Raw genomic sequence first — 27188 nt, 5'->3', positions numbered from 1 at the left:
AGTCATGTCCCCTTTGGTGACGCTAAAAATACAATTCAATGGAAGCTTCTATAGTGACTCAAGAGACTACATCCAAAACTTTATGGGAGGCTGAAAGTTGTATAGTCCTGAATAACAATAACATGGGGGGAAATGATCTAACATATCTGGGAAAGTACTTAGACTAATTAATTGTTTAGTTCTAGGTAGTCCTTAGTTTTAGGTTGGTTCTCTCCTTGATTAATTTCCATCCACTGCTTCTGGTCTTGCCTTCGGGTGCTTTGGAAAATAGGTTGGCCCCTTCTTCTTTGTGACAGCCCCTTAGATATTGGAACACTGCAATCATGTCACCCCTAGTCCTTCTTTTCATTAAACTAGACATGCCCAATTCCAGCATTGTTCTTCATATGTTTTAGCCTCCCGTCCCCTAATCATCTTTGTTGCTCTTTCTGTACTCTTTCTAGAGTCTCAACATTTTTTTTTATATGGTGGCAACGAAAACTGGATGCATTTAATGCCCTTAATTAATGTACTCTTGCAGAAATCAAGTTGAGGTAAAAGAGATAGCACGGTCCTTACCATATCTATTCCAAAAATTTAAAAATTCCCATACAAAGCATTAGAAAAAAGACCTCTATAATTATATGACAAAATGAAATATTCTATAGCAAGTCAAGAAATATAGCTGAGTTAAAGTTAAAATGAATTCATGCTTGAATTTAGCAGTTTTTTAAAAAGTCTCCTCCAGAAGGTCTTTCATAGAGCCTCGTTTTTTATTCTGCTTCAATCTGGCATTGAGTTTACTAGTTTGGGAACAATGTCTCCTTCTCCAACCTTCAATCTGCTTTGGGGCTCAGGGAAAACCATTTCGATTCTGGCAAGACATTGGCTACTTCTGTGAGAAACTGTCTGCATAATTGTCTCGTAAAGGAGTGAAAAGGGCCTGATGGAGCCACTGGCTAGATGTTTAGCAGAAAAGAAAGAGGGTGAGTTTGGAATTTGGCATAGTCTGCAGCTTTTATAAAGGAGTTGTGCCTTTAAGATGCCAAATACCTTAAGTGGAATGGCAATGCTTTATTTTTCTTGAGAAGGGAAAAACCACAGGAACTCAGTCTAGCAAACATTCTGCTCTTCTCTTACCTTTACTAGAGGAAGCATTTATAAGGAAATCACAAACTGGTTTTCTTGCTACAGCCAAGGTGTGTGGAGTGGGGAGGAGCCATTTCCTGGCTTGTGAGCCACATGCATCCCACCAGTAACTCAGTTATGGTTCCAGCACTCCAGATTGACGTGCTGAATTTTGACAACAGGATTTTGGGTCATTTTTAAGGTATATGTAGGCTCAGGATGAGATGTATTTATTTATTTGGCGGATTCCTATTTTACCTGTCATTCAGGAGCCAGAATGGGAAAGCCTGGCATTCCTCCATTTTTCCTCACAACCTTATGAGATAAATTGAGCTAAGAGAGAATGATATCATAATAATCATAATAAAACATTATTAAATTGGTACATCAGAGTCTACTATCTTAATTTTCATTTTAATATTTCTATGCTCACTCTGGTTTTATGTATAAGATGTTAAGGCATTTTGTTAAAATCAGTGAATCAAATAAAAGATTCATGATTGCAAAGGAGAATGCTACAGTAATATTATTCATTTCTGGGAATGAACCTCAAGATCAAGAAGGACTAGCCATAGACCTCCTCTTAGAATGGGAGGACATCCCAAAGTAAAGGAAAGAAATTTGTATTTATTCTTCTGTACCAATTCTGAGTGGGACTCTGCTCAGGGTCTGGCTAAAGAAAGAGGAGGAGGCTGAGTGTCAATTTAAATCAACAAAACTCTAGTTTTTGACAACCTAATAATTATGTGGTAAACACAATGTGCACAGCTACCCTGGCCAATGACTAGGTCAGGTAAGGAAGAATAACAGATTGGAGAAGGCTATTTTAAATGATTTTGGACCTAGCTAGGCTATCTGAAGAGCTTTTGTCCATCACATAAATCATCCTTCAAAAGTGAGGTATCTGTCTTTCAATCCTTCTTGGTGATGGACCCTTATTTGAGGTAAAATCATAGTGGTTCATCAAGACTTTAGCTGTGTTTATGCTCCATTTAATTATGAATTGTTTGTTTGATCATCGTCATTATCAATATCCTGATGCTTTATTGTATTTTGGCATCATATGTTTGACTTTCTCTAGCAAACAGGTGAATAGATTAGCTGGAGAAAGCCAAATGTCAAATCCACCCTGTCATAGAAAATCTTTGGCTGATTATTGGCTAGTCACCCTCTCTTCAATCAATTTCATGTGTTTATTACTTTGGGGGGGGGAAACAGAAGAGAGAGTGTTGATCTGATGGAAGGAAACGCAAGCTAATGAATGAATGCTTAGAGAGTTGTGGTCTGTGTTCATTTTCCACTTACTAATTCATACGTCTATTCCATTTTTACATTGTTGTGCACATTTAAAAGGGAAAAAACCTATGTCAACATTTGTGTTTTTCCTCATAAAAGCGATGTCTATAATTGCACTTGGAATGAAAAGCTATTATCTCTGAATCTCTGTGCTAAAAGATGTATTTCAAAAGGTGTGTCAGTGTGTTTTAAACCACCGTGAAACCCAAAGGAGAACAACAGTACATTCCAATCCTCACATTTGTGTAGGAGAATCTTCTCCGACTTGGTGACCTCCAGCCCTGTTGGGATTGTTGTTGCTCAGATTTTTAGCCAGCATAGTTAAAGAATTCTAGGAGTTGCACTTACTATGTAAGAGAAAGGGCATCAGGTTAAGAAAGGCTGGCCTAAAAACCATTTAATCCGCTTGCGGAGGAATTTACAAACAATACATTTTGCAAGCACATCATATCAAACACCCTACTTAAGACTCGTGGCTCGCTGGCAACAACAGAGAGAAAGAATATTTTATATTGAAACATAATTTCTTCAGTGCTGCAAAGGTGCACAAGGGAAGCCCAGTTAATACCACTCTTTTAATCTCCCTGAAATTTCAAGACACAGTGCACACAGAAAGAAATAGGAATATGATGGCAGGGCAGGCTTGGGAAAGGAACAAAAACAGCCTTTTTTCCACAAGTTCAGCAAAAGACTTTTTTGGAAGACTTTTTGACCGTATTCCATCACAGTTCAAATTCTCAGCTCACGCCTGTGCTTATTAGAACAGCTTTGTTTTAAGAAAGCACCAATTTTTTAAAACAAAAGAACGATTAGATAGCAGCTATACAAAAAATAAAAAAAACAAGTTTGCAATGTTTAGGAAAGACACTGAATTGTGCTTCATGTCTCTAGCTCCAAGGCAAGATTTTCCCCATCTTTTTCCATCTGCCCAGCAACTTGAAAAAACACAACAAGCTATTCTGGACTATTCGATCTTCTAAATCGGGGGTGTCAAACATGCATCATCACGGTGGCATCACGTGACATATCACAACTTTTTTCGCTCTCACTAAACTGGGTGTGGCCAGCACGTGACACATCCGGTCTACGGGCCGCAAGTTTGACAGCCCTGCTCTAAATCAAGAACAAGCGTTATAAACGCTTTATGTTTTCCCAAAAAGTATCAACATCAAAAAAAAATCACAAGTCAATTTAGTGGATTTGTCTTTGTGTAGATAGTATAGGGCTGTGATGGCGAACCTATGGCACGGGTGCCACAGGTGGCACGCGGAGCCATATTGGTGGGCATGCGAGTGTTGCCCTAGCTCAGCTTCAGCGCACATGCGCGCACCGGCCAACTGATTTTCAGGCCTTCCGGTCCCACCGGAAGTCGGGAAACTGGCTGTTTTCAGCCTCCGAGGGAGGATGGGGAAGGCTGTTTTTGCCCTCCCCAGACTCCTAGAAAGCCTCTGGAGCCTGGGGAGGGGGGAAAACGGGCCTACTGGGCCCACCGTGCCATTGCGTGCCAAAAGCAGGAGGAATGGGCGGGGTCACATGTGCATGCGCGGGAGGGATGTTATTGATGTGGGCACACACACCCATGACCCCCCACACTCCCCCCGCTTTTGGCACGTGACGGCAAAAAGGTTAGCCATCACTGGTATAGGGAGTAGAGGTTTAGTCCAACTATTCCAGAAGGTTGCTGGTTGAGAAGATTGGTCCACACAGTCAATACCATGGATAGGAAAGCCAATGGTCTTCAGAAGTAGTTGGATTGGGACTTATAGTAGTCCTCGATTTATGACCATTCATTTAACAATGGTTAACACTTACGATTGGTTGCCAAGTGTCCCATGAATGTATGATTGCCATTTGCAATCTTCTCTCTTAGCTTCCCCAGAAAGCCAATGGGGAAGTTGGCAGGGAAAGTTGCAAGCTGTTGCTGCCTGCCAGAAGGACTCCCCTTGATTCAGGGTACTGGCTGAAAGAGCTGCCGGTCAAGGGAAGTTGAACAACTTAGGTGAGTTACGAAAACAGAGCTCGCCTCTCAAAAATCCAAGCTCTATTCCTGCAGCCTGCTGGAGCAGTTTCCTTCCATACATAGAGAAGAGCTGAACTTCTTAGGTGGGATGGAAAAATGGAGCGCAGATCCTGAAGGTCTAAGCTCCATTCCTGCAGCCTCCTGGAGGAGATCCCTGTCACTGCGTTTTTGTATTTACCAGATGAGCTCTTATTTTTGAACTCTAAGACTTATCGTAGCTTGCCAAGTTCTTATCAGTAAGCTAACTGCACATGTCCACATTCTTTCACTCTCTTCTAACTTTCTTTGTTCTCCGGCCAGGAGAGGTGGCCGGGGAAAGCTTTGCCAAGATGTAACTAATTAGCTAAGTGAGATGTTTTATTTTCTTTATAACAAATAAATGAGTTTTTCTTAGAAAATATATCTTCGGGTTTATTTTTTCTTAAAGTATGCTTCAAGGGAAAAGTCTCGATCCACTTCTCTAAATCAAGGTGCAATTACCCAAAAGCAGAATGGGATTAATTGCCACCGTGACAATCCCTTCCATGCACAGGAGGGAGCGGAACTCAGCAGACAGCTCTTTCACCCTGTCCCTTTAATGAACTGGGAGATTGGTTAATGATTGCAAGCAGGAGTGCCAAGATTGCAATTGTTGGGCAAAGCACTCACATGGGTATCTCACTTAAAAACTACTTTGCTCAAAGACTGAGGTCCTGATCCCAATAGTGGTCATAAATCAAGGAATACCTGCACACAATTCTTTCATGTTGATCATGCTGGCTAGAAGTGGTCAGAACTGAAGTACAAATATCTGAAGAGGAACATTGTTCAACAAGCTTTCCCATTCCCAGCTTTGGAGTGCAATTCATTCTTCAGTGTTAGCCAATCGGTAACAATGCATGTTCAATTGGTTTCTCTCTTTCTATGGAAGTTTGTAGAATTCCTTAGGAAAATACATGCAAAACATTAAAGTTTATATAATACATCAGGTTCAGTCAAGAAGATACCATTAGAACATAGCTACACAAACAGAGCACTTGTGCATGTCTCATTAAAGCAACTGTCTCTTTTTCTTAGGATTGCATTTATTTATTTATTTATTTATTGGTTCGATTTATATGCCGCCCTTTTCCGGACACTCAGGGCGGCTTACAATGCGTTAAGCAATAGCCTTCATACTTTTGTATATACCTGCTTAGTAGGACTTTCGCCCCCCCAAGCGGTGTTCTTTTTTATACAAAGTCAGCTTATTGCCCCCACAAACCGGGTCCTCATTTACCTACCTCGAAAAGATGGAAGGCTGAGTCAGCTTTGAGCCTGGTGAGATTTGAACTTGCAGTAATTGCAGGCAGCTGGTGTTACTTAACAGTGCTTTAGTCTGCTGTGCCACCAAGGCTCTGCATGGTTTATACAATAGAAGCACTTTAAAAAGACACAGACATTCATATTTCCACATATTCCAAAGCATCTCTTTTAAAGCAAATCTAACGGATTTGCACCTTTTCCTCCCTCTTCTAGTTTATTTTCTGTTCATTTTTCCTGTTAGTCGAGCTCTCTGAAAAATCTGAATCTTCACCTTTTATGGAGAAACAAATTCATCTAACCTTCTCAATATGCACTTTAACAATTATAATGTCATACAAAATGAAGAATTTTAATAGAGAGACCTGGCTTTATATTTCTTTGTCTTTGGGGGAGAAGCAAAATTTGGAAAAATCTTATATAGTTTTTTTAACCATACAACCCTATGGACTCTGCTAAGAATTAAAGTTGCTTGAATTCCATGAGTTTTACTATATAATTGGGTAGAGAAATGTAGCCCTACATCTATTTTTGGCTTCTACTTGACATGTAGCAGCTATTATAATGCATGTGATATCTTGTTCACACCCTGAGCTGACTTTACCACATCCTCTGGTGTCCAACCCCATGACGCTCCATAAGAGAATACTGGAATTTGAACTAGTGTGTTATGTCCCATTATTTAGTTATGTTTTAACTATAATATACACCTACAATCAGATCAGAATGATTCACGTTTTTCTAAAATATATCAAAATTTTACCTGTAGAATTCATTTAGGCATCTAGTACTAATATTTATTGGCTTCATCAATTTTAGAAATTTTATTCATTTTCTGATTTGTATGATTTTGGTCTTTAATGGGAAAAAAGAATTACTAATAGCAACATAGCCATATTAAGGGAAAAAATTAAGGAATGGGGAAGCAAATTTATGCATGGTTTAGTGGAGAATTCTAACATTAGGGGTGCTCAAAAGTTGTGACATGCCCTGGGGATTGTTAAGATATTTTGGTTACTTTAATATAATTTAGATGTGTTTGCAACTACATAAATATCATAACTTTTTAACATTTTGTTTGTTTCATTCATGCAACAAGGAACCAGAAACAATCATGGATGCGTATCCGAGTATTAAAAAAAAAAATCTGATCTCTGCTCAACATTTTTATAGACAATAATCAGGCCACGCATAAGTAGAACCACTGAAACCAGTAGAAGTTAATCATATGACATTAATTTCTATGGATCTCCATAGATCTATTACACATAGTTCTGGATCCAACCCAAAATATGTAAGTGTGTCCTCTGTCTAGACATTTCCAGGATTAATTTTTAGAAACATTTTCTCATACTATGAGAACATCACTTAAGACCTACCTGACTTCACAAAGCTGATTTATATATGCTAATAAGGTAAGAAATGCCTGTTGAGCCTGGATAGCTCAACAGAGCACTGTAATTTAACACCAGCTGTCTGCAATTAAAGTAAGATCGAATCTCGCCAGGCTCAAGGTTGACTCAGCCTTCCATCCTTTCTAAGGTAGGTAAATTAAGGACCCAGTTTGTGGGGGCAATAAGCTGACTTTGTATAAATATACAAAAGTATGAAGGCTATTGCTTAACGCACTGTAAGCCGCCCTGAGTCTCCGGAGAAGGGCAGCATATAAATCAAATAAAAAAAAAAAAAACATTGATTTTACATACACTAGCCTCAGGCTGCCTCTGCCAATCCCATACCCAAATGAAATTGAAGAAAGCACTGTAGAAAACTTTAATACACTTAGAGCTTTGTTCTGTTTTGTTTTGTTTTCCAGAAGTCAACTCAATTAAAATAAATTCCAATCATGTACTTCTGTTTCATTATCACAGTTCAACTGTGCCTTTCCAAAAAAAAAAAACGGAAAGAAGGAAAAAGAAAATTAAAGAGAACATAAAAACTGTCACAACTTCAAATAAAATTTAACCTTTGGGACACACCTCAGGGTTACTTGGTTACCCCTCAATTCACATGTTTTTATGGCATTTACTTATCTCCTACATAATAATCTAGTCTGCCATAGCTTAATCTGCCGATTCATATTACATAGTCAGCCAGATGCCCAAGCTAAATAAGATATTGTTAGTACAAAATAGAATATTGTGATTCCTAATTACAGTTCAGAAGCTATACACAAAGAGATCCATGGTGCACAAGGGTATAGTCAAGTTGTGATTACAGCTGTCGGCAAGAACGGGGGTATGTGTGTGGGGTGTGCACATGGCAATCCAGCATCATGACATTATGATTCAAATCACAAGATTTACATACTTCTAATACTTTTGCACAATGACATCATGGCATACACATTGTCATATCAAAATTATCATGCAGACGTGACAGTTGAATGACACCAATTCTAAAACTAATTAGAAAAACCAAATAATGGTTTTAATAGTTTCTGAAGCTAATTTCACCTCTGGCTAATTTCTAAGGCTGTGGGTATCCTTTCAGGTAATCTGATCCTAGCCATTCAGGGCTTGAAAGACCAGTGTGTTAAATTGTGTCAGGAGATGAATAGGCAAACCTGTGCAGGTACAAATTGGTTGTCATATGATCTTAATGCCTGATTCCCACAAGCCTTGTGGGAGCTGAAATTCTGTCCCAGGTGAAATTACAAGATTCGTTTTAAAGACAATTCTATGTAAAGAGCACTATGGAGGGTGGATGCAACCAGGTGTACATGTCAGGAATACTTATAAAACTCCATCTCATAGAAAGTCTACAGCTAAATTTTCATCTAAGCCAGGAGTCAGCAACCTGCGGCTCCGGAGCCACATGCGGCACTTTGGGCCCTCTGCTGTGGCTCCCTGTCGGGTGATCCCACCACTGGCTGGCCCCGCCCCTCGCCCTCCCCTCCCAGTCACTCCTCGCCTGGCCTGAGAAGGTAAGGTGACAGGGGATGGAGAAGCAGACAGGGCAGAGGCAGAGGGATACAGAGAGAGGGGGAGAGAGAGACATAGAGAGAGACATAGAGAGAGGGAGAGGGGGGAGGGAGAGGGGGGAGAGAGATATGTCAAAAGGACTTTGTGGTTCCCGGTGTTTTTTAACAACTGGTTCTCTGCCCTAATGACCGGCTGGGTAGGCGTGGCTGGGGGGTGTCATGTGACTGGTGGAAGTGAGTGACATCGAGTTGGCCACGCCCACCCAGGTTTTGTGGCTCCCAGTGTTTTCTTTTCTGTGGGAAACAGGTCCAAATGGCTCTTTGAGTGCTTAAGGTTGCAGACTCCTGATCTAAGCCCTCCTCTTCTGATTTCTTAATTAGCACATCTCCCTGAAGGGATTGCCATCACATATATAGATTTTTATTTAAACTTCTATATTATTGAATCTACTCAGATTCTCTATGACTTACGAGAATGATATATATCGACAAATTAAAACACCCCAAAGCATACACTAAAACATCCACAGGAAGACAACAATTCAAGTAAAACTATAAAAATATGATATACATCAGTGGTCCCCAACCTTTTTATCGCCGCGGCCCGCTGAGCGTGCGCAGGGGTGGGGGCACGGCCCAGGAGCTTTTGCGCACGGCCCATTGCGCACGGCCCAGGAGCTTTTGCGCACGGCCCAGGAGCCTTTGCGCTGCAGCGTTCATGTCCCCCGGCCGCTGCGTGGCCCGGTGCCAGGTACTCCACGGCCCGGCACCGGTCCGCGGACCGGGGGTTGGGGACCACTGATATACATCATAGCACAACAGTAATAGCAGTATTCAACCATCCAAAAAAGTCCCCATTTTTATCCTATTTCACAAGCATTGCCTGGTGGAGCTCTCTTTTCATTAACCTTGGAAAGACAAGATTAAGACTGGGTTCCAAAGGGGATTGTTCCAGAGCGGACATTTTACGGCCTATAGGGCATATCTGGTCACAGGCTGTCCCTGTCTGGCCATGGCGGTGGGCAGTGGCAGCAGGGGGAGGGGCATCATCGGCATCAGGGGGTGAGGCAACAACAGTGGGGCAGTAGCATCAAAGGCGGGCTATAGGGCATCAGCAGTGGGGGGGGGGCATCTGTGGCAGTGGTCTTCGACACCCTCCACAACAATCCCTGTTTCTCATGTGGTCCCTTAGGAAAATTAATTGCCCATCCCTTCTTCCTGAGAATATGGCATCTCCAAGCCTTAACAAAATGACTAAATAAGCATTAGACTAGCACAATGTTTCTTCTGTTGCTCTTTTCTCCCCCTTTCCCTGGGAGATAGCTCTATTTTTGGAGGGGAGGGTTCAGGTTTAGCCTGTTCCATCCCATCAAGACCCTTCCAGCCTCTTGAGCCAAAGATTATTTTGGACAAACCCATGGTGTCAGGCACAAAAGATCCGGTCCATATGTGAAGAGTCAATTAAACTTGATTTATTGCTATTCATGCCTACACTCAGGAATATTCTCAATTAATGGTTAGCACCTCATTGGAGTTAGAGAAAGGTCAACAGAATTCAAGGGAGGTTGGATTTAGTTTGCTTGTGGCTATGTAGAGATATCTAGGCTAATCCCTCTTTTAATTCTGCTCCCAGGTTTTCCCATCCCTTTTCCTACACATGGTCACCATAGAGGTCATGAACTCCTGAGCTTTCCCAGACCTACCCCCCCCCACAAGGCATGGAGAGTGAAGTTGCCTCACCCAACACCAATAGATATGGGGCACAAGCCCAAAGACCAGGTCTAGTTGCCCAAATAGGGCCAGTATACCAACTAATTTCATTGGTATATGTTGGCTGGTATGCTAACCTATACCAACAGGAGCCATAGTTATCTCTGCAACCCAGCTTAACAAATAGACATTCACCCATCTCAACTCATATGCAAAAGGTGTTTTAAGGTAAGAGTTGTCATGAACCTTGAACTTGGAATCAAGGCTACTGAAGGATCCAAAACACATGAGGGTAGATTACTGAAAGAATAATACCATTATCCTCACCTAACTAGGTTTTGGTAATACACACTAAATATTTTACCTATCTTTTGTAAAATCTGGCTGTATCAGCTTTGATTAGCATGGCTGATCTTGTGGCAGAATGAAACCAATTGGGAAAGACATCAGATCATACATCCCCCTCATCAAAACCAAATGATCTGTTCACACTTGTTTCCCCATCTGACTGTTAAAGAAAGAGTGGTGTGTGTGTGTGTTAGGTATCAAAATGTGCAAGACTGCAGTGTTGCAATTCATGCCCCACCACTTTCTGATGTGTTTTCACAGTGCAAACAAATAGAAATGGCACCTGGGCCACAACAATGTGTTTGGTAACTTATAGGTTCTAACCCCTAACATTGAAGATGCCCATAGCTCCAGTCATTACCATTTATAGAGTACACAGTAGTCCTAATATCTTAATCTGAAAGTTAGGTGGTAGACAGACATTGGTAGTTGGGCTCTGTAGTTGATGGTGCTTTGCCATATATACACCCAGCTTCTTCGAGGCTCAGTATAGCTGATTGGCAGGAGCAAACGAAACTGCAATTTTGTTTGTTTCCATGACATCCATCCATCCATCCATCCATCCATCCATCCATCCATCTATCTATCTATCTATCTATCTATCTATCTATCCCTACATACCTACCTACATATCTACCTAGATGTCTATCTCTATCATCAAAATGACACAACTAAGTACTCTGGGTGGTTTACAGCTACAAACCATAAAGTAATGTGGTCCTATGCCATCAACATCTTGAATTGGACTCGGAAGCAAACCGGGACTCAATGTAATCCATGCCCAAAATTGGTCAGGAAGCTGCATTCTGCACCAGCTGCAGCTTCCAGATATCTTCAGGGATGTGGAACACATTGCAATAATTCATATGGGAGATGACCAGGGCATGAGTAAATGAGAAGAGGCCTCCCAGTCCAGGAAGGAGTGGACCTGGCACACAACACAGCAGGAGTTGTGAGTTATGGAGGAGCATCGGATAACAAACCAAGTTGACTGAGACAGTGCATCCCATCCAAGATGAAAGAGGGTAAAACCCTGGATACAGAGGAGCTCCCCCCCCACACCCTGCAGCCACTCCATCACACCAGGATTCAGTTGAAGCTTATGGTTCCATATCCAGACCCCCACAGCCTCCAGGAACCACAAAACAACATCCACAGCATTCACTTAGTTCACCCAGGCTGAAGATGTGAACTGGGGATCATCTACATACTGATGACATCTCATCCAGTGATGACAGACAATCTCATCCACTGGCTTCCTGTAAATGTTAAAAAGGAGCAGAAAGAACACTGAGCCCTGTGGGACACCATAGAGCAGGGGCCGCGGACTGGACTTCTCATTCCCTATCAACATAGTTTGGGACCAGCCATGGAATAAGGAGGTTAACCAGCCCAAAACTCTGCCTCCCGTCCCCAAATCCTGAAGCTGACTCAAGAGAAATCAAAAAGAGCAAGGATGGATGCTCTACCTTCATCCTGCTCCCATCAGAGATCATCCAAATGCATAACCAGTGCTGTTTCTGTCCCATATCCATGCCTGAAGCCCAATTGGAAGGGGTCCAGATAATCCACTTCATTCAGAATCCTCCGGAGTTACAGTGTTACCACCCTCTTACAAATTATCTAAACCATAATCTAGGCATGCAAAAACTGTAAATTTTGCCATAAATCACCATTAATAATAGCTAGATTCACAGAATGACTTATGCCATAAACAAAGATTTATCAACCACAAGGACTAAGCCAAAACCAAATAAACTAGGGATCCCCAACCCCTGGTCCATGGACCAGCATCAGTCCGTGACATGCCAGAAACCGGTCCGCGTAAACAAGCAAAGCTCCATCCGCAAGATGCAGACAGTACACAAAACTACACCCCTTCTGGTCCAGGGAAACACCTTTCTCCAAGGGACGGGTCCCTGGTGGCCAAAAGGTTGGGGGACACTGAAATAAGCCATATTAATGGCTTAGCACAGTATACCAACCCAGGCACAATACATTAATGTAATATCTAGTAACAAGAATTTTAGGAACTGCCCTAGAAGTTTGCTTTTTCCCATACAGTCACCAGTGAGGACACTTTAAATATGCCACCCAACCAAGTAATTGGCTTGTCAGAAACCTGCTGGAAAGGAAGAATTGTAAAAAGTCAAATGCTTGATGGTTGGTCTTAATATTTTTATGCTACTATTAAACTTGCTTTGTAACATTAGATAACACGTCCAAGTCCAGATTCACAATTATCTGCATGGGACCTTCTGCAGGGAAACGATGAAGTTTGTCCCTGAACTGTGATCAAACCATGGTACCTCATTCAGATTGACAAAAGTAACAAGTTCAGATGACATTAACACTATTCAATCAGGAAGACAATTCTGAATTTTGACCAAAGCTAACACAAGCAGCTTCCCCAAATTACTGATTCCCCAATGCCCTAGATTGCAACTCCAAAAACTTCCAACTGACATGGTCTACACTGGCTGGGAATGCTGAACCTTGTAATCCCAATACAAGAAGAGAGCATTAGAATGGGGAAAGTTACAGTCAAGATTATGTAAATCCACACATAATTTCGCTATGTCTTTAATTTTGTGTAATATGCTAATCTTATTTAATTTTGGGTTTTTTGGTTTATTTGTTGGCAGACAATCAATGGGCAGGGGATTATTTTACAGAAAGACAACTGACATCAGGGCAGCCACCAATGAGCACCAGAAATCACCTTCTCCACAATGAAACTGGACATTGTCATCAGCCATTATTGATAATAGTTTGTGGCAAAATTTACAGTTTTTGTACTTCTCAGTTATGGTTTAATACATAATTACATACAGTAATTTATAAGAAGGCGGTGATGCCAACTCCAGAGGATCCTGGATGTAAGCTTTCAGCAAAGAGTTTAAAACACACTGAACTAAACACACACTGACCTCTCAGTCTGAATAGTTACTGTTGGACTTTGAAGTTTGTTTCACCCCTTCGCCCTGATAGGTGAAACAAATGCATCTATTGTATCCATTTCTCACTGTTGCTTCAATGAGGGATCAGTAGAAGGAAGAAGGGTGGTTTTCTTGGTGGAAAGAAAGCTGAGAAGGGAATGGAAGTCTATGCTTTTGCCTCTAATCTAAATCCAACCACAGCATCTCCAATCCTTTTACGACTATCAAAAGAGACTCAAATTTCCTTTGGGGCTATGATGAAGCATTATTTGAATTTTACGTTATTTTCTTGTAAGCAATTAGGAAGATTATTAATGGAAAAGTCATGGTTTCGATCAATAAAAGCAAGTGGATTTGCATCAATATGCCCTTTATGTCAAGAATCCCTAAAACACAGAACCACTAACAAATACCCAGTAATTGCCTTTATAATCAAAGCCTATCTAGAAGCACATTTTGTGGAGTTCAATGTACGTATTTAAGAATTCCTCCATCACCAAAGAGAAGAAAGATATAAACAAAATTGTTAAAAACAATCATATATGACAACTCAGGACAGAAAAATAGTATCACATTTCTGAATACCACACTTGTGGTATTTCTTACCGCATATAAAGAGTCTTGGTGGTGCAGCAGACTAAAGTGCTGTTAAGTAGCACCAGCTGCCTGCAGTTACTGCAAGTTCAAATCTCATCAGGCTCAAGGTTGACTCAGCCTTCCATCCTTTCGAGGTAGGTAAAATGAGGACCGGGATTGTAGGGGCAATAAACTGACTTTGTATTAAAAAAAAACACCGCTTGGGGGGTCCGAAAGCCCTACTAAGCAGGTATATACAAAAGTATGAAGGCTATTGCTTAATGCATTGTAGGCCGCCCTGAGTCTCCGGAGAAGGGCGGCATATAAATCGAACCAATAAATGAATAATAAATAAATATAAGATGGTTACAGCCTTGTAAAATCTAGTTCTGCCTCCCCACCACCACCACTGATATATATTTTGAGATAATCTTTTTGTAGGCCTCTATTATCAATGCTTTACGCAGAATAAATTGATCCCAATTTTTGTAGGCTACAATGATCTTTCACATTTCTATTTTATAGTTTGGAATTCTAATACATGCCTTGTAGTATGTTCATGCAGAAAGGACTCTTAGCCTACAAACAGTGCTTTAAGATATTGCTTCACGGAAATTATCTTATTAACTTGCTCCTCCTTTTGCCCAATCAGCCAATACTGGTAAATTGACATGTGTCCGCAAACAGAATCAGTAGGGCCAAGATGGCTACTTCAAAACCCAAATACAACTGTCTAATGCAACAGTCCCCAACCTTTACGGCTTGGTGGCCTGGCAAGGTGGGGGGGGAGAGGGGATCGTTCCATGTGAATGGCAGGCGTGTACATGCGCATGCAGTTCCTTTGAGTGCGAGCACCCACCACTCATGCAAGTGGAGCTGCGCCTGAGCCCAGGGGTTGGGGACCGCTAATCTAAGAAACAAAGCAAGAAGGTCAAATTTAAGAAATTTTTCAACAGATGAAATCCTGCTCATTGGGGTAACAAGCCAACCCATATCTGTGATGAACATAGCTCCTAGAGAACAGAAATCTGCACTTTCTGAAGCTATATTTATGAACTTTTATTGGCTGCCTCTTTTTGTTCTTTCACTGGGTCGCTTCCAATGAATCTGCCACTGTTTATTTTGCAATTCCAAAGAGAGACGAGATTCCCCACTGCTCCAGCAGATATTTGATGTGCATTTCCTTCCCTGTTCCTCTTTGTGGCCCAACCCTTAACAGGTTTTGCAGATTCAAGTCCCTCCAGACATACCCATGAAAACAGATATAGAGATGGGGGCTTAGATGAAGATCCCCAAGAGAATGTCATATATAGATTCACAGAAATGTCCACCCTCCCCTCCGCACTTGAAACTCAGTATTTGTTTGGTTCTCTACAATATGTAGAGAGGCAGAAATGATTTATAACTGTGATATAACTTATCTCCAGAAGCCCATGGCAACCATAGTCTTCCTAACAAATTTGGGAGAACCATATAGAAATAGACACTTTAAGTGGTTAGATCCAAGCCCTGAGAGTTAACAGTCCAGTATGATTGGGCAAATCTTTCTAAAAATGTCCTTCACTGAAAAACACTGGGTAATTACTGGGTAATACTGAACCCCCTCTATTTTTTTACTTGTTAAAGCAGTCGCATCTTTTTCTAGGCTCATGCAACTGCTCCTCTGTCCCACACACATGCACTTCCTCAACCACTTTGCCCCACTGATGGGGAGAGGGAAGTGAACTTAAGACAAGACAGCATGCTATTAGTAGTTAAGACTGGAAGTTATTAGCCTGTGCACCGTAGTGCTAAGGACATTTTCTTCTAAGAAGAGATTAACTTGGCTTATCAATCGAACCTGATAAAAAGTACACCTGGCTGTTATTGAAACATGGGAAAGTGTTTAGATATACAGCTGTAGAAACACCTTCCAACTGTTTATTTGCACCTTCTGAGACAGTGTTACCTTTTCCAGAATATAAACTTTTATTATTGCTCTGGAATTGACCTCCCCAGTCACACCCTTGGTTTATCTGGACTCAATTTCAGTTTATTATACTTTTTTGATGCTTAATAACTGGGTATAACCTACCTATATAACCGTAGTCCAACGCACGAGCTATTTGCAACCATAGCAAGACTTCTTCAAACTTCTTCAACCATGGGGCTTTTGCTGCCCCATGAGTGTGAAGGAGTAAGAGAGATAACTGTCGATTTTCCAGCAAGAGATAAGTTACTGCAATAAGTTAAAAAATCCTAGGACATTATCATGTACCCTCTCCAGAAAAAAATATGGCCTACTGGAGTAGTCTCATCACAACTAAGGGATATTATAGTGAGACACATCTGCACAGTTTAGCTGATTCGGCCATTGTGTTCCAATAGAACATGGAACCAGAATCCTTTAGCATTCTCAATGATTAGGAATGTCCAATCATGCTGATTCACATAATTCTATCACATCCACTTGGTTCCTTATACCAAGTAGGGTACCCAAACAAAGCAGAAATCTCCATCAGTGGTTTATTTAGAATTACAGGTAGTCCTCCACTTACAACAGTTCACTTAGTGACTGTTCAAAATTACAGCGGCACTGAAAAAAGTGACTTATGACCGTTTTTCACACTTACAGCCGTTGCAGCATCCCCATGGTCATGTGATCAAAATTCAGGTGCTTGACAACTGATTCACATTTATGACGGTTACAGTGTCCTGGGATCAGGTGATCACATTTTGCAACCTTCTGTCAAGCCAAGTCAATGGGGAAACCAGATTCACTTAACAACCATGTTACTAATTTAACTTAACAAATGTGGCAAGAAGTCGTAAAATGGGGCAAAACTCACTTAACAAATTTCCCACTTAACATAATTTTCGGGCTCAATTGTGGTCGTAAGTCAAGGACTAGCTGTACATATATTTATCTTATTCTGCACTGCACCATCACAATCCTGTCTTCAGAGTTCTCCATAGATAATGAAAACACCAGAAACATCCCAGGAGCCAAACGAATTACTTCCAGCCCAGCAATGGTGTCAAGCCAGCAGTGGATTGTCTTCACAGGCTAGGAAAGATGTAGAAGAGTTGAATATGCAGCTATGTAAAAGCTCAAATCTTTATTAAGAAAAAATGAGGTCTGATCAAGGCCAACTGGGTTTGGGCAGGGGCGGAGACTTCAGGTCTCTAGGCATAGTCCAGATCTTCCAACAACCACACCTCGCTGCAATTTGTCCTGACTTCCTAATTTGTTTACTACTTTGGATGATGTTTTCATGTCAGTTTGCTTTTGTGTTCTAAACAGGGTCTCATGGGTTCATGTAGACAGATTTAGGCTAATACGTTTATGTAGCAATAATGTAGATCATGAACTACCCTCTATCTGGCAAGGACATGTACATGAAAAGCTGCAAGATGGTGGTCATATCTGAATGATCAAAGCCTCCTTCCTTCTGTACTCACATGAATGTTGCACACATGTAAAGAGATAGGGCTTCAATTATACAGCCATGGTCGCCATCTTGATTTTTTTTTTTTGACATCTACCAACAGACATTTTTGGCAATCACTAATCTTTAATACAGAGTCTTTAATACAGTCTTAAATTATTGACTAAATTTGAGAAACGGCAGAAAGTAAGACTGCAGAAAGTCCTTGTGACTCTTTTACATATAGTTATTTAAATATAACAATCTTCATTCTTTTGCATAACTTTTCTGTATAACTGCCGTTTATTTTTTTTCCCACCGCTATGAGATGAATTCTAGATAAACATTAAGAAAATGAATCTTGCTATATATTTTTTTAAAAAAATTACTTCCAGGTACACGTGTCTAGAACTGCAGTCTTAAGTTATTTGTTTACACATGCTTTGCTGGAACCAAGCCTTAGGAGATTTGCATGGTGCTTATACCCACCAAAAAGGAAAGTGGGAATCTGTTGGAAAAGAAGCATACAGTAAATCCAAAGGTGAGTTGATTTACTGCTGGGTACGTGCCAGCTGTGGCATGAGTCAGATGTACCCAAGGAAGCACATGTTCACACTTGTGGCAGCTCTCCAAGCTGCAGGGCAAAGAAAGAAGGGAGAGCTGAGTAATTCCTTTCTACTAACAAAATAAAATGCAACTCCTGGAAGGAAGTTGTAAAAAAGAGGAGTAAAGAAGACATCTGTAGTTCAGACACATTCATGTCAATCCCAAAGAGCATTGTCACTTCTACTTCATTCTTCCCAATTTTGCTTTTACATAAAATGGGATAGCAGATTGTTTCAACTTTGCTCATGAAACAAAATATAGGAATTCCTTGAAGGCTGCCTGAATTATGATGATTAAATAATAGAAGTTTGCAGCTATTTCTTTGAATTTTTCTTTTACATCTAACAACACATGTATGGGACTGACTTCTGAACTGGAAATCACTGGTTTTAAGTGAGTTGTTCTCTGTGTTGCCTTAACCACGTTTAGCTATCCTGAGAATAATAATACTGAATGACCTTACAAGACTGCTTGAAGTGTAAGAAGGCAATGAAAGAAAATACACTAAAAACTACAAGATGATAATGGGAAAATTTGCTAAAAACTCTACACTGCTACTAAAGTGCTGCCTCCCATTCTCCAAACCTCCAACTTTCAAATGCACATAAATTGAACCACATAATTGCTGTTGGTTTAGTACTCCCTTGGGGTAATAGCATGGTCTGCATCTGAAGGTAGAACAGGTATCATTTCAGTTCTGCTTCTTCTGCTTTCCCCAGCGCAAAACAGATTTTAAGCACAAATATTGGACCAATGCTCTTCAAATACCTCTTCCCTTTTGATTCCAAATTCTCAAGACATACTGGTGTAATGACTGTGGTGGCTGACTTTGGAGCAGTCATTCTAATGGGCAACAATCTGGTTTCTTTGGCAGGTGATTTTTTTTTTTTTTTACAGGTTGGGCTTTTTATAATTTGCACAAGAAAAAGCCAGACAGAGTGGATTTTGGTCTGTGTCTCCTGAATTGCTGGCACTCCCAATTTTGGAGTCACTTTCTGCATGAAGAGCCTTGTCCTGCCCTTGCATCTGCAGCAAAACAGGAAGTTATGGGCAGAAATACTCAAGGCAGAGTACTTAGCCCCACTCTCGGTTGGTACTGCAAGATAAAAGATGCATAAAATGGAAATGTTTTCCCTTCATTCTTCAAAGATACATTCAGAATGGGCATGCTAAGTCTCCAGTTTTTTTTGAATCTGAGAAACTACCCTTGGTTGTTTTGCCCTTTGGCAATACTGTGACTTTATGTTCTTTGGTTGTGGGGGGGGGGGATAGAATTGTAAATGTCCCCTTTTGTTGCAAGACCACCCCTACCCCACCAAACATCCCTTGCGATCAGGAATCAAGAATGCACGGCACAGTGGGCAGATCGGTTCTTATTGTTGTCTTCCAAAGCCCGGCTGCACAGCCCTCTTTGAGAGTCTCCTTGATGTAAATCACAGCAACTTTCAACCAGGTAGGACTTTCCAGATTGTTTGAACCGCAGAACAAGCGGAGCTTTTCAAACGAACAGTTCCGTTCGGACATTTTGATTTTTCTTCCCATCCGTTTGCCCCGCTTCCTGAAGTCCCAGACCAATCAGTCCCAGCTAACAGGTGGCTGGTGGTTGTTCTTTTTTTTTTTTCCCCACACACCCGTTTTCTTAACTTGTTCTAAGTAAAAACAGCTGCGCGCGGCCACCCGCTGATCAAACTACAACCGATTTCGGGTGGCAGAGGAAGAGATCAGCGCAGCACACCGGCGGAAGTGAGCCCGGTTCGCAGCCAACCTCCTGCTGCACTCCACACCTCCATCCTCTGGTGCGGCAGTACAACAAGGACACCGTTTGCAAGCTTTCAGGCACAAACTTCAAAACCTGCGCCTCCAGCTACGTTGCCCCGCAACAAGCCCGGGCGGAGCAGCGTTCAGACCCCCATCCCCACCCGACGCCCCTCTCTCGCCACGGAGGCACAGACAGACACCCCCCCCAAAAAAAGCGACCCCCGTCCCCCTCGAGCGATCATCAGCCCCGAGGGAACAAAACTCACGAAATTCTTCCCGCCGGATCCCCACCTGCAGGGCTTGCGCGCGCTTTCCCAGCAGTTGTTGTTTTTATTTATTTAAATTGCTCGATCCCACTTTAAAAAAGCGGCAGTCGGCACTTCCACCGGTCAATCAAGTGACCCCGATCCTGCAAAGAGCAGATCGAAAGCACCCGGTGGATCGAGAGCCCCGGAGAGCTACACACACCTCCCCCCCCCCCCAAGCGAGTCCACAGCGCCGCATGGCTGGACAGGCCGATTCCACCTCCCTCCCCGGCTGCCCCGATCCTTTCCCAGCAACCGAGGCGAAATTCCTCTCAGCCGCGCCCGGGAGAAGGACAACTTACAGCCTCTTGTTCGGGTTCAGCTGCTGATGCATGGCGAGAGAAAATCCGAAAAAGCTGCCGGGCTCGCCGTCCCATTTGACTACGTTCTCCGTGTCCAGGTTGAAGGCGCGGGCGATCCCAGCCCAGAGGCACAGGTAGAAAAGCGAAAGCATTTTGCCTCCCGAAGAGCCAGTGCCCGCCGATCCTGCCGCCGCTGCTGCTCCGCCCGCCGGAATCCCCAGGAAAGCCAGTCTCGGGGGGCGCCCCTCGCCCTGCTGGCCACTGATCGGCGCCGCTCCCCTTGCGGCCGCTCTGAATGGGCTCGTTGTTCTCTCCAGAGATTTGCTCGGGCTTTACACCAAGTGACGAACAACAAGCCAGGAGCCCCGCCCCGTCTCTCCCCAACCAGGCAGGAGCGCCTCGCCTTGCCCTACCCTACCTTGCCCTGCCCAGCTTGCCAGCCGCCTGTTGCCCAGAAAAAGGACTCGCACCAACTATAAAGCGCCCAGGGCCAGAGGTTTTTAGTTTGGGAGGAGCAGCAGCGTTTACGTGAGGTCAGAACGTGTGAAGGCCACCACTGTGATTAATGGAGCCTTGCCTATCCGGATATCTTTTGGGTTGGTCAGTTCCTTAGGGCTGGCACCGGATTTGTGGGCGATTGAGTGCCACCTCTGCCTCAGGCAAGCAAAATTGGAACGAATGTATCCCAGAACTTCTTCAGATATCCCATTCAGTTAAGAACTGAAATGGGCGAAGATGCTTTTTGCAGGTGAGAATTCATAAGCTGTTCAGGTTCCCCTGTGAACATTCAACCCCATGAAATCTCAAACCTTTTAATCAAGGACTCTGGGCCTGAAAAAGTGGCCGGTTCTTAAGCTTCCAATTAGAGTTACGGTGGTGATATCTCTTACTGCTGGTAAGGGTTTGTATCCTTTATCTGAATTGCAATGTTGGAAACATCACAAAAGGGTTCTCAGAATGTTTATTCAAGATATCATTTGAGCAGGTGGCCATGAATATGGAATCTGGGGAAAAAAATGAAAGGGCCCGGCAAATATTGTTAGATATGGAAAGGCTGAGAATGCTCTCAGACCTTAAACACTTCAAGTGCTCTTCAGATAGCTGAAGTGCCCACAGAACAGAAATATTTGTTCTATGCTGGATTAGGTTTCATTAGAGGTTCAGCACATTAGGAACAGTTTCTTGATGGTAAAGACAGTCTGACCATGGAGCCATAAACCAAATGTGATTTAAAGAAAATGTGATTGGATTAAAGATGCATTGAATTGCCTATTCGCGATCACACTGGAAGAAAAAAAGGGGGGAAGTGGCTAATTAATTTCTAATCAGATCCTTATGTTCATTAATTCTTGAAGCGGTGGATAAATTAGTACAATGCTAGTTTTATTCCTATGTAGTTATTTTTCAAAGTATTGATACAAACATTACCAGTTAGAAGAGATGTGGGATTGCAGGATCCAATCTGGGTCGGTCACCAGAACCAAAGGTTTAGTCTTCTGAGCTTTCAGACTTGTGCTGGAGCCCATCTTCAGGGAACTTCTCTCTAGCGGAGTATGTGCTTTGGGATATCACACACTGCTAGAGAGAAGTTCCCTAAGGATGGGCTCCAGCACAAGTCTGAAAGCTTGGAAGACTAAACCTGTGGTCCCGGTGACCGACAAAGATCGGATCCTGCAACATTATCTTGAGATAGCAATAGCACTTAGACTTATATATTGCTTCACAGTACTTTACAGCCCTCTCTAAGCAGTTTACAAAGTCAGCATACTGCCCCCAACAATCTGGATCCTTATTTTATCAATCTTGGAAGGATGGAAGGCTTGAGTCAACCTGGAGCGGGTCAGGATCGAACCCCTGGCAGTGAACTGAATTTTTTTATTTTTATTTTATTTTATTTCCAATTTATATACCCCCCTTCTCCCTGAGGACTCAGGGCAGTGTACAGTCAAAATTAAGAATATAAAATACAAATATTAAAAACAATTAATATATATATAAATTTGGCCCAAAAATTAAAAATCACAAACCAATTAAAACATTTAAAATTTCTTCTTAAGCCAGCCCGGCTTGCTGGAAAAAATGGGTTTTAAGGGCATGGCTGAAGGTGCTGAGGTCTTTTTTTTAAAATTTGATTTATATGCCGCCCTTCTCCGGAGACTCAGGGCGGCTTACAATGTGCTCAGCAATAGCCTTCATCCTTTTTGTATATTTATACAAAGTCATCTTATTGCCCCCACAACTGGGTCCTCAATTTACCTACCTTAGAAAGGATGGAAGGCTGAGTCAACCTTGAGCCTTGGCGAGATTCGAACCTGCAGTAATTGCAGGCAGCTGGTCTTAATAACCAGCTTAATAACAGGGTGCCTTAGACCACTGTACTACCAAGGCTCTGTCTTGGATTCTCCTTATCTCTGGGGGCAACTGATTTGCCTGCAGTACTGCATTCTAACCACTATCCCACCACTGCTCATACATGGGATATGTATAATTCTCCTTCATTCATGAGAGGTAGGATTCTTGCATTCTGTTGCTTTAATCCACATTACCAAAAGCTGTTCACTGACTTTGGAAAAGACATCTTAATAAGATACTTTTCAAATGAATAGCTCCTAATATAGCCCATCCAAAGGTGTATGTTCACCCAAAAGGAAAACTTATTCGTTTCATCAAATGATTTACTTTTAAAGGTGAAGTTTGTTATTACCTTAAACATGGAAATGTAGATAGAAAAGGGGTTTTATATAAATAAATTAAATAAACTAATAAATAAATAAATACATACATACATACATACATACATACATACATACATACATACCTGTTAAAACCATAAACATTAAAAACCTGGCATCAAAGTTAAACTTCCAAACATTCAGCCGTTCATTAAATCCTCTCATTCACTTCACCGTATCCCAGCACTCTAATATTCCATATTCTAAAACAGGAATACTATTACAATCACAGTCGCCTTTCTGTCAGGTAAATACAGTACAGGTAGTCCTCAACTTACAACAGGTCATTTAGTGACCGTTCAAAGTTACAATGCCGTTGGAAAAAATGACAACCATTTTTCACATTTACAATTGCAGCATCCCCATGGTCATGTGATCAAAATTCCAATACTTCACAACTGACTCATACTTATGACGGTTGCATGTGACCTTCTGCCGAGTAAAGTCAACGGGGAAGCCAGAGTCACTTAGCAACCGTGTGACTAACTTAAGAACTGCTGTGATTCACTTAACAATTGTGGCAAAAAAGATTGTAAAATGGGGAAAACTCACTTAACAAATGTCTCACTTAGCAACAGAAATGTTGGGCTCAGTTGAGGTCGTAAGTCGACCTCATCTTTCTGTTATTAATGGGTTTTATTTTGCAGTAAACTAGTAAAACAGATGAATGAAGTAGGATGAAAACATGGGATTACTAATAGGCAACACTTTTTTCTCCATCCACCCCCATTAAAATGTGACAGAGATCAGATGGTTCTACTGTTAACTATCAAGGCATTATTGTGTTCCTGCTCTGGATTTGTATTCTTATGATTCTGCTTTTTGACAGACAACAAACAATTAGATTTAAATAAAAGAACGGAGTAGCACAATCTTTTCAGATGCAGATTTCAAATAATTTTTGAAAGCATATTGCCCCCAACAATCTGAGTCCTCATTTTACCCACCTCGGAAGAATGGAAGGATGAGTCAACCTTGAGCCAGTGAGATTTGAACTGCCTAACTGCAGCTAGCAGTCAGCTGAAGTAGCCTGCAGTACTCCACTCTAACCACTGCGCCACCTCGATTCTTGCTATGCTGAATGCTATTGTTATTTCCAGGTTTTCCTGGATAGGAGGGAAAGGTGTTTGCAAGCGGAGGGGTGGGGGAGAAGCTAAAAGCCCTGAGTATATTCATTCATTTCAAAGTTGCTTTTCGCAACTTTGGTAAGAGGGAAAATAAAAACCTGTTAAAATATTATAAGGCAAACACAATATGCTCCTGTTTAATTTATTCAGAATAATAGCTTGATTCATTAGGGCCTCATTTCCAGATGGGTGACAAATATAAGTCAGTGTGATCTAATGACTATGAGGTCAAACTAGGTTTGAAGAAAGTCTCCCCTCAGCCATGGAAGATCATTGGATGACTTGAGCCCAGTCCTCGCAGGGTTGTTGTCAACCTATGTTTGTTGTCTTGAGTTCCTGTATTCTCCCAACCAGAATGTCAGTAACATGTAACATGGCTTTTTCTGCATTGGCATCACTCAGATGTAACTCCAACCAACAAGAGACCTGCCAAGTACAAACAGAATGGTTATTTTAAAAAAAAATTTCCATTCCACATCATCTTTTGGCAAACACATCCAACTGGTGAACCAGCAGTCAAATTTTCAAGCTGAAGAAAAAATATTTCGCAGAATTCACGATCAAAAAGGAAAGCTCTACTGATTGAAAATTGGCTTCTTTTGTAGTTCTGTGTATTCTTTTTATGTTTTTGAATTCCGTTAACTGTGAAAGAAAAGGAAAAAAATAACGTGACATTGGAGTCATGGAATCCCATCAAGTTCTTCTGGAACCCAGGTTTTCCTGGAACGTAGTTTGAAAATGCCTGACTTATCAGTGGCTGATGCTCTTTTTTTTCTACGTATTAAAATGTGTTTAAAACGTATTTAGTACGTTTAATAAAACGTATTAAATTTCTACTGTTTTAAAAATGTGTGTCTCCAATTACATGGTTATTATATGTTAATTACCGGGAACTGTCTTTGGAAAGAAATGGTAGATATATTTTTTTTTAAAAAGGAGGAGGAGGATTCTGAAGAACTTACTGCCAAGCTGGTTTCTTAGCCAGAGGAAAGCTGCTGGGCTCTGCTGCCAACACGCGCACTGCTCTTGCTGAATTTTCAGCTGCCTTTTTATTAAAGGCATGTGGGCCCCCTGCCAAACGCATTGCAAGACGTGGGCCTGCTGGGCCCACATATTGAGCCACAGCAGTGCCAGCTATGCTCTCTTCATCAATGTAACAATTCTTTATCTAATGATAGGGCTGAGCTTGAAATTGTCTTTTTTTTTTTTGAAGCTGGGGAAAGGTAGACAGGAAGTTAGAGCCAAGTGAGGCTCTTCAATCTGTCTTCTAGAGAGATTTGAAGGGCCTCTTTCCTTGCCAAGTCTACATTCGTTACAAGGACAAAACACAAAATTGGCACATTGATTTGGCCTAAAGTACAGCATGTTCCATATTGGTAAATAGATAAAGATGCAGCTGTGTATTGCAAGCTGCTGGTGAAAGACATTCTTAAAACCCGAATATGTCTTGTGCCAGCACTGAAAATAATAAGCACCCTTAGAATAAAAGTTTATGAAATCAATGGCTGCATTTTGAATACGATGGCTGCAAGCTACCCATCAAGCTTTTTAGAAAGAGACTTTAAAACTACGGTAGGAATGGAACAGAGGGGATTAAACAGTCATTGTACCATTTTGTGAGGTTGTCCATGTTACATTGTTTTATTAGATTTATATGGCTGCCCATCTCAAATACATGGCTCTAAGTGGCTTAATAGTAATAAAATGATAAAAACAAACAAACTTCTTTCCTTTGTGCTGTATTTCTTCCAGATATTTTGCAAAGCAACCCAAAGGAAGTGTATATATAATTGCACTAGCTCATCAAGGCTGGCTTACGTCTCTCTTAAAAGAAGCCTATTGTGTCTTAGAGCCTGCCTACGATTCCAGTATCCTTCCCATCATTTTTCATATTAGCCATTTTGGAAGTTTTGTTTTGAATAATATTGGTAGCTGCCAAAGAGGTTTTGTAAGCTACCGTTAAAGCCCAGCCCTACTTAATGATTCAGTGATTCATCTGATTCCTTTTATGAAACGTTCCAGATTTAGTCATACAGCTGATCTGGCATCTGCAACATGACAGGCAGGGGCACTGCCAGAGGACTGCAGGGGTAGGCATGCAAAGGAAGGTGTTGATGGCTGGGGAGGAGCCCACATAACATTTTTGGGGAAAGGAGAGTGTGATGATACAAAGAGGGCAGGGCCCTGTCATCACATCAGAGTCCTTCTGATTTTTCTTGGGCTTTGGAGATATTTCTCTGTACTCTTAATTACTTTTTCAGTTCCTTGCCTCAGATTGGCAGAATGCAGTGCTACTATCCGCTTTCTGGCCAGGAGCTTCCAATGGCAGAGAGACATTTGAGTTAGACATATCATGCGCAACAGAACAGCATTGACGTATTTTATTGTTGTTCAGTTGTCAAAATTACATCCTGGTTTTCCTGTGTGAGCTTAAGGCATAAAACATAGCATTCCCTCCTCTGATTTACATACACACACACACACAAAATCCCTCTGAGATTGTTCAGGGTCAGAATAGTGACTGACTTCAGATCAACTTCTCTGGTCAAGGCTGGATTTGAGTTTAGTCTCCTTGAACCTAAAACCACCCTTCTGTCCTTGAGGACAAGGGCTGTATAAAAAATATGCTTCCCTTTTAAAAAAAAAAAAAGTAAAACCCAAACTAGCATAAAGAATTACTTAGTTTGAAGAATATTCAGAAGCTACGCTTAAAAATAGAGCCAACATATTCCTTTCAAGAAGAGATTGGAC

The 27188-nt window shown here is 41.6% G+C and overlaps 1 protein-coding gene and 1 long non-coding RNA gene across 3 annotated transcripts in view; one reads left to right on the top strand and one right to left on the bottom strand.

The window, feature by feature from the left end:
* Positions 1–21031, bottom strand: part of ITGA6 (integrin subunit alpha 6) — a 72337-nt gene extending 51306 nt beyond the window's left edge. The window contains exon 1 of one of the 2 annotated variants that reach the window (XM_034427444.2): positions 20579–21031. In XM_034427444.2, coding sequence (XP_034283335.2) covers positions 20579–20730 — 152 coding nt within the window. In that variant the 5' untranslated portion in view covers positions 20731–21031. The remainder of the gene's footprint in view (positions 1–20578) is intronic. The other variant, XM_034427435.2, reaches the window with a different exon arrangement.
* Positions 21032–21036: 5 nt separating this feature from the next.
* LOC117671539 (uncharacterized) lies at positions 21037–26159 on the top strand. Its single transcript, XR_004592940.3, has 2 exons — positions 21037–21326; positions 24840–26159. It is a non-coding gene; the product is annotated as an uncharacterized LOC117671539 (long non-coding RNA).
* The last annotated feature ends 1029 nt before the right edge of the window (positions 26160–27188 follow it).

The sequence above is a fragment of the Pantherophis guttatus genome, chromosome 1 (assembly GCF_059756535.1).
Source record: "Pantherophis guttatus breed Tessera chromosome 1, ASM5975653v1, whole genome shotgun sequence".
Lineage (NCBI taxonomy): Eukaryota > Metazoa > Chordata > Lepidosauria > Squamata > Colubridae > Pantherophis > Pantherophis guttatus.
Note: the sequence above shows the minus strand (reverse complement) of the source record. Positions and strands in the feature narration are given on the sequence as shown.